The sequence below is a fragment of the Lactuca saligna genome, chromosome 2 (genome assembly GCF_052625555.1).
Source record: "Lactuca saligna cultivar CGN05327 chromosome 2, ASM5262555v1, whole genome shotgun sequence".
In the NCBI taxonomy this organism is placed as follows: Eukaryota; Viridiplantae; Streptophyta; class Magnoliopsida; order Asterales; family Asteraceae; genus Lactuca; species Lactuca saligna.
Genome location: NC_136418.1, coordinates 189086619 through 189095275, shown reverse-complemented (window position 1 = coordinate 189095275; position 8657 = coordinate 189086619). Strand labels below are relative to the sequence as shown.

Sequence of the window (8657 nt, the reverse complement as noted above, 5' to 3'; positions counted from 1 at the left end):
TATCGCCATTGCTCAAGCCGGATTTCACCATGGAACCAATCGAACCAATAGAGAAAAGAAATAGGGAGAAATGACCCATAATTAGGGATTTCAAAAATGATATTCTGATTTCACTTCTCATAGAGGTTGAAGAAATAACGGAATTAGGGATGAAGGTTTTAAATTGGCAAAATTTAAGGAATCAATACAAGAGTTTTCAATTTTGAAGCAATCATGGGGTTATTTTCGGGATATCACTTTGAAAGAATGTGCGGGAAAAGAAGCTTGGGAGGGGACTAAGTGATTGCAATGTGACATATTTGTACTGTTTTATTAGGATATGAGATTTTTTTGAACAACAAGAAAGATTTCATTATGTGGATAAAGCTAATGAGAAGCTAGGATTACAGAATATTAAGACATTTTGTCTTCGAATCTAAACACTAGTTATCACAATTTAACATACATCATCTCCTAGCTCTAATTTTAAGCCAATGGAAGGCGTGAGCCTTTACCTCGCTAACAAGAATAGTGATGTTCTTCGTTTTGCGGTAAAAAACAACCCCATTCCTGAAGGTGAAGGTCCAGGTCATTCATGCAAATGCTAGTAAGAGAAGAGGAATATTGGTGTGTTCTTTTCTTAGGTTATTACCCACAAAGTCCATATCACCCATGCAAAATGATTTGTTTATTAAGATAAGAGATATAACTCATGTATGTTTTGTTTTAAGCTTTCATATCAACAACTACATTAATATGGACAAAAATAAGCATATTCCTTCAACTTGGCATTAATATTGAATATATTTTTTTGAAACTGACAAACGAATTAAATGGAAACATACTCGCAATATTTCAATGAATGCCCCGAGTTCGAGCTCGTTTACAAGGCAAATTAAATGTCATAGGGATTTCAAGGAAAAATTCCAACAATCAAAACCAATGAAATCAAACAAAGTAAGTAACACATGACATTAGGTATATATATTACAGGAATCATAAAGTGCCGACAAAGACCCTTTCTTGATCAATCCACGCTCACACTTATTTATTTATTGTTATAATTCACATTCTTCTTTATCATCACCAGTTAAAGCTCATGGACTCCATATGAAGATTCTTAGCCATCTTTGATGAACATATCTTGGCAACTTCACGTCTCAATTTTCCTGGTCCACTGACCAAAACGCCCACATCTGCCTCTTTCTTGTTCTTCTCCATTAGCATCCCTGCAATTCATCAACGGAAACATCAATCTTTAAGACTAACAACAACAATTATTTTCTCTATTAATTTATTTGTTTAATCAGCGCAAAGGTAATCAATAACCTACTCTTTAAATCAGGCCTATGGCCAAAATGAACCTCAGTAGTTTCAACAACAGACTGACGATCAAACCTTTCGATCTCACCAACTTCACCGACCTCAAAGTTTTGAACTTTCATCCCTTCCTTTTTGTCGTTCTCCTTCTTTTGCCACAGATACATGAAACTAGTAGCCAAGAAAACACTAACACAGACGAAGAACATGTCCCATAGCGTTTTGAATGTGTAATTGTAGACCTTATCACCTCCAATGTCATCTTTAGGGTAGATGTGGTATCTGGTGACAAACCCCAATAAAATCAAAAACATGATAAAAGAGGATGAGATAATCGCACATAGCCATAACCAACTGTCAGGTCCAAGTTGTGGTGAAACAGGAGAGTCGGAGACATTTGGTTTGAACCATATGGTTTGAAGCGGTTTCTTGATGTTTTCAAGGGTCTGTGGCTGCTCGACTTCTCTAGTGATGTAGGCGTGTATTTGAAGGTTTATTTGGGAAAGATCTGAAGGCGTACTGGTTGATGTTAATGGAATCAAGAGGTCAAGCATGGAGAGTTCTGCAGAGTTTTTGAAGACACAAATCAGGAGAACACTTGTTGGGATCTTGTGATTTTTATCAGGTTGTTGTTCTTGTCGTGTCTTTCGGAAAGTAAGCTCGCGAATTATAGAGATGAATGGGGTGATGCCGCTGCCTCCACTGATCAATACCAAATTCTCGTAACTACAAACCGAAATGTTTGAATGTCAAGATTCTAACACCAAATTAAAAAAAAAAAAAAAAAAAAACTACAAGCAAGCATTAGACTTTCAATCAATTTAACATTGAAATCAAAATTCTGGTTAAAATTAATTAGTAGGCCAAACGATTTAAAATGGTGTATATAACCTTAGAAAATGTTGTGAAGTTGGTCCATAGGGTCCTTCAACAGAGACTTGAAGACGTTCGATAGCAGAACCAGAAAGCTCTTGGTAAAGTTTGTGAGACCAAGTTCCTTGACACTTGATCACAATGCTGAGCATTTCAGGCTCCGTGTTAGCATTGGAAGTCACTGTATATGAATGCCACTGCAACTTGGAGATTAATGGCACATTTACGAACAAGAAGCTTGCTGGATGATACTCTAATCCTGCAACATATTTGACATATATAATTTAATTATCAGCTTTTTATCGAACATAAACAAAACTACTTAATTTCCCATTTGTAGACCCTAATTAAAGATTTTGGGCACAATCTTACCAGCAATCTTGGAGAAGTTAAGTTCAAGTGTGTCACAAGGCAAGAGGCGGGCAGCGATAAGCCTTACATTTATCCGTGATTGCAAGAATCTCAAGTATCTATCGATAAGGAAGAGGAAAATTCCGGGAAGAATCAAGCAGAAATAGGCTACTCCCACATGGATGATGTAGAAGAAGACGTAGAGAACGTAGGTTTGGTGTGTGTAGAAGAAAAGCTCGAACATCTTTCGCCTTACCCGAGTGATGCTTGTCACCCACATAATCAAAGCAAGTACAAAAGCAATCTCTCCGGCTACATTTGAAATGTAAGTTCTACTCCATTCTAGCATCTGCATATATATAAGGCCAAAAAATTGCAAGTTTAAAGCTTTGATCGCAATCGTATTAAAGAGCGAAATGACAACTCTGTTAATTAACATGCTACAAGTATTGTCCAAGCAAGTCTTCAAATTTTAAACTTATTTTCGATCCAAATAATTAGCTATGCAAGATTGTTCTAACTCGAATACACTTTTAGCTTTATTAAAAAAGAACGCAAAGGACATGGGGTCAAATAACTATTTAGTTAAAAACAAAAAAAAAAAAAAACTATTTAGATTTAAAAATAAATAAATAAATAAATAAAAAAACACTAAGGCTAAAAATGATTACCATATTTTTGTGAATATTGAAAAAGACGTATTTTTATGTGTAAGTAATCAGAAAAGACACCTCAAGAGTTTAAAGGTTGAGTATTTTGTTCTGGATTTTTGACTAAAATCACAACCGAATGAAATATTTTGGTTTTTCATTTGAAAAACCAAACAATTGTTTTTTTTGTCCGGTTCTTTGATTTTATTCAAGTACGAAAAAATGATATATGGATTCGATATCTTTCGACTTAGGTTTTTACGTTTTGTTATATAAAACCCACCTCCAATTTCAAATGCTATCTTTGAAGATCGATTGGAATGCTTAATTATATAAGTGTTGTTAATTAGCAGTAAATCATATGATTTTGTGTATAATTAAGAGATAATTATTTGTGAGGTTAACCGATGTATGATTTTGTACATATTTAATTATTGGTTAAAGTAAATAACCTAACATATACAACTACAATCTGAAACTATGCGTATTGATGAGTGAATAAATAGTATGAGAGCCCTTATTGAGTTTTTCAAATACTAATAAGAGCATGTGTTTCTTTTGGGGTGGCTTTAGCGACAACAAAATATGTCTTGGATTGCATAGAAGAAAGTCTTAAACTCTAAGGACAAGGGTGGGCTTGGTAATTGGTATCGAAAGCCAGGCTTAATGCTTATAATTAATTACAATATTTCTTTATTATCAAAATGGTGGTGGAGTTTTTGGAACCGAGAAAGGAGGCACATGGAAAGAGGTTATTAATTGTTGCGTTAGATGGAGCCGATGGTAGCATCGGATGCACGTACCAGATCGGCCGCCAAAAGTGGCGGAACTTGGAGCACCAATATTATCCACTTAATTGCACATAATTATGGATAGGTATCAAGTTGACTTTAACGACTTTTTTCAGTTCTAGGAAAATTAACAGATGGAGGTGGACATCGGAGCCATAGGGTCAATTAATTAATGGTGGCATCATGCAGAAACTTTATTGATAACTTATCTTTGGAAAGAACTCAGTTTGAAACAAGATGGAACCGTATTGCACCAGCTAAAGCAATTGTGTTGGTTTCGAGGATTAATTCTGCTTGAAAGGTTGCCTACTCACTCAAACTTAAACATAATCGGTGTTGTTGTGAACTCAATCCTTTGCCCTCTTTGTAACAACAAGAATGAAATTAAGATTCATTTGTTTTTGGAATGCTCTATATATGGCTCAAGAGATTATTCGTGTTATTCTTAACAATTGTTGGACTGATATCCTAATTGTTAGTGGTTCAATTCATCTGATTCAACCTGTCTCTACCTGCACACTATGAAGGCTAGAATCAATGAGGTAATCTCTGTGGTGCTCACGACTTTTGCCTAGGTTCTTTGGAATTACAAAAACAACCACATTTTCAATGAGGGTGGTGAGATATATATAGTGCCGATTAGCTAGTGAAGTGAAGATTATGACTTTTACATGGCTCAAAATTATATCTAGAAAATGTGCTTTACTTAGAGCATCCACAATGGGAACTTTAATGGAAGGGTTGAATGAGGTGTCATGACTACTTGTCATTCAATGAATACAATTCTACCATTGTGAAATACTACCTTAGCATTCAATGGATTTGGAGTTCAATGGTCATTAAACTCTTCAATGGGAAAAAGAAAAGTCTTTAAATATTTAAATAAATATTTTTTTAATATGTTTCATTGAACTTGTAGAGTTTAATGCATTGTGGGATAAAAATGAATAGAATCGTATGGAATAGTAAATAATGATGTGATACTCCATTGAACTTTATAGAGTTCAATGCATTGTGAATACCTTAATTGGAATGAATGATATATTTAATGTCAAAAAAGTCTTCTGTAATTAATTTTTAGCTACTTGCTAGCGTTTTAATATACTTCTTCTTGTTCAAAAATAAAAATAAAAATAAAAATGAGAGCATGTGTTTGAGTAGGCTTTCTGTCACAACTATAGTTTCTAAGGAATTAATGCTTTGTTGTTGAGAAAAATAATAAAACAAGAATTTTCAAGAAAATACATCTCGATAAGAGAAATTAAATATCATCCTACATTTTTGTTCTACTTTTCTTCCTACCTATTTAAGATGATGACAAGTGTACAAATTCAAAATCTTAATCAAATTTAAATTAAATTTAATGACACTTGTCTCCATCTGAAATAAGTAGGAGAATATTAGGAAGAAAAAGTAGAAGGCTATTTAATTTCTCTCTCGACAAGGATAATATTGAGTCATTAGAACTAATACATGAACTTTCAACTCAATAATCATTAAAGATCAATAATTTGTGTATACAGTTGATCAAGTTATTAGTTCATTCTAGGGCACACTTTGAGCAATACAACCAACGCTGAAGATATTTTTAGTTATGGTATACGATTTGAAAAAAAATAATTAAACGTATGTACAATGTTCACTCCGGCCTAGTGTTAATATTAAATTCTCATTTTCTTTTTGTTTTGTTTTCATGTTATAAATATTCAGTATAATCAAGTTTCGTAAATAAAATTGTATTTTCTGTTCAATACAAAAATCAGCAAATTAATATTTAAAAATTTGGTTGCATGCAAGCAGGGTTTATAATAATAGTTTTTATTTTGGTGTGTTTGTGTAAATCATGTCATTATCTCCGTAAGTTTTAGTGAATATCATAAAGTATTATAATTATAGTCATGTTAATTAGTAGTTTTATCTACGATCAACGGTGATTATATGATCGATATCTTGTCTAATTTCAATGCATTGTCTTAACATATATAATTACATTTTTCACTTTAACTATTGGTCTCTAGTTGATATAAAATGTCACTATAAATCACTCCGTGGTTATCATAACACATGCAGAAATGAATTTTGGTAAAAGAAAAAAACAAAAAACGATATTCGCTAGACATTTATATAATTCCAAACGCCCACTTCACAATAATTAGAGCACCCAATATATGGATAGGTTTTCAGAGGTCCAAAACTAAAACCCGTCCAAAAATTATTGATGCAAAGTGGACATCAGCTAGCTACTTTTAACTAAGGCATTTTCCACCCTTGTCTACTCTCTTGAACTACGAATAAAGCAGTTTTTAATTTAAAATATCTAATTTGTTAACGGAATAAGGGGTCACTGTGGTTGATGTTAAAATATAATCGAAATCAATCTATATATAGATAATATATAATCTATAAACTAATTGACCGAAAACAAATTAAGAAGCGAATTAAAGGAATTGAAAGAGAAGGAAGTACGTACCAAAGCCATTTCATGAGTGAAAGCCCAGTAGATAATAAACCCAACGCTATGTGCAGTAAAGAGAACCATGGATAAATGGCCAAGCCATATGTGATACCTGACACTTGACTCAGATGTAAGCCCAACGAGTCTTAAGATCGACGATCCTCGAGTCACCGGAAAGAACAGAAACGCCCACGTTATGTTCCCGATATACCCAACTCTCAACGATACACTACGGAACTTGGTCAGCCACCTGCATGTCATTAATTGTTGTTCACACAACATGAGTAACACTTTAATTTGTTCTAGCTAGCTAGCTACTAATTAGATTAACTGTTTCTTATATATATATATATATATATATATATATATATATATATATATATATATATATATATATATATATATATATATATATATATATATATATATACACACACCCTAACCAAGTACACAACTTATTACTAAATTAATCCCGATAAAAGTAATCTGGCCAATCATGGCGAAGATCGACAACTTACTCTTTCTGCACAACTCCATGATGCATATGAGGATATGCGAAGCTGACGTGCAAGTAATTGTATAGAGACCATCCTAGTAGAGCGATGAACATGGCTGCAAACACCAGCTCCATCACGCTCACAATCCCTAGAAGATTCGTCACAATTAATGGACGTTTCCATACGTCCAACCATCTTCTTCTAGTCAGATTACTGCAGCAAATATATATTATTTGTTTGATCAGTATTCAAGTGTATATATATATATATATATATATATATATATATATATATATATATATATATGCACTTTTTAAACCAAAAACAACAACACAGATACTAGCTAGCAAGAACTGTTGGGATGCAGTCGTACTCCAGGGTTGTCAAATTAATACTATCTTGTATTGCATTCTAGAGATATAATTAATATATCAACCTTTCAGAACGAGATTTCTTCTGAAAATGGAGATAAATACAGCCCAACGATGCCAAGAACATTATGGGAAATGAGAAAAGCACAAGATTTGTCCCTGAAAGAAAAAACAACATACTTCTTTGGTAAATCATTTATGAATCGGAAACACTTAATTAATTTTCACAACAAAAGAATCCTGACAACTGACAAGACAAATTAACATGCAAACACAAAGATAAACGTGTAAATATATAAGGAAACCTTGTTCACGAAAATAAGTTGAGTCTAGTCGATTTGCGAGGGTTGGTTTCCATGAAAATTTGTAGGTTTCCGTTGGTAGCATAACCCACATCATGAGCCACCCAACGAAAACAAGAAGCATCACCATTCTTACTACTGCACTGTCTTCCATAATCCTCAAGAACTCGGAGCTTCTTTTCTAAAGAAATGGAGGTATATATTGTGGTGTGTCCCTTCATTCCTTCTATGAGTTTCAATTAAATACCATCGAGAATGAAAGTGGAAAATGATCCTCGATCTGATGTTGACCCAAGCTGCAAGGTCTTTTGTAATTGACATCTGACCATCCATATGCTTTTGGCGGATATGTAACTAAAACCTAGTGCCTCACTTAATTAACATTCCTAACAAAAAACCAAATTATCAATCAACAAACCTTAACAAAAATTCCAATTAATTAACAAAACCTAATATATTTTACTACCAATGATTAACAAACTTTAACAGTAGTTTAATATTAACAATTAACAAACCCTAGAGCCAAGTTGGTAATGAACCTAAGGGTGTTCATTTGAATGTATAAGTTTGATCTTACGCAATCAAATTAATCCAAATTGATTTCAATTTTCAACATATTGATCTAAATAGTCCAAATTAAATTAAGATATGATCCGGATCAACAAAATTATAATTCGGTTGGACCGTTTTTCACAATTTGGTTTTCAAGAGTCAAGACATTAGAAAAAGGAAAAACATCCAAAAAGTTCATTTTGACATTATAATCAATTAAGTCTTTTTTTTTCTTACAATTAAGCCCAAAATATTGATTGTTGTTTACAATTAAGTCCCGAAAGCATGCAACATGAGTTTTTTACCCTAATAATCGATGATTTTTTATTTTTTACCTTGGTAACCGGTCACCAATCGAATATGGGTGCTTTTTTTTTCATAAATGTGATCAAAGATTAGGGCTAAAAAAACGCATATGAGTAATTTTTGAGTTTTTACCCTATAGTAATTGGTAATTTGGAAATTAACTAATGTTCTAGGATTTGTCCACCGATAATATGTACCTTTTTACTATGG

The 8657-nt window shown here is 33.0% G+C and overlaps 1 protein-coding gene across 1 annotated transcript; it reads right to left on the bottom strand.

Moving 5' to 3' along the window:
- Positions 1–808: 808 nt before the first annotated feature.
- LOC145028568 (ferric reduction oxidase 4-like) lies at positions 809–7816 on the bottom strand. Its single transcript, XM_078977261.1, has 8 exons — positions 7593–7816; positions 7353–7446; positions 6938–7129; positions 6435–6669; positions 2545–2872; positions 2191–2431; positions 1313–2025; positions 809–1208 (listed from the first exon to the last, which is right to left on the bottom strand). The coding sequence occupies exons 1-8, from the start codon at positions 7741–7743 to the stop codon at positions 1063–1065; spliced, it is 2100 nt and encodes a 699-aa protein (XP_078833387.1). The 5' UTR covers positions 7744–7816; the 3' UTR covers positions 809–1062.
- Positions 7817–8657: the final 841 nt, after the last annotated feature.

Bases quoted from the DNA above. Each gene is read 5' to 3' on its own strand.
- LOC145028568 (XM_078977261.1), bottom strand. From the start codon at position 7,743: ATGGAAGACAGTGCAGTAGTAAGAATGGTGATGCTTCTTGTTTTCGTT. The intron at 7,447-7,592 runs GTTTCCTTATAT...TTTTTCTTTCAG, and splicing joins AACTTATTTTCGTGAACAAG to GGACAAATCTTGTGCTTTTC. The intron at 2,873-6,434 runs GTACGTACTTCC...ATATATATGCAG, and splicing joins TCACTCATGAAATGGCTTTG to ATGCTAGAATGGAGTAGAAC.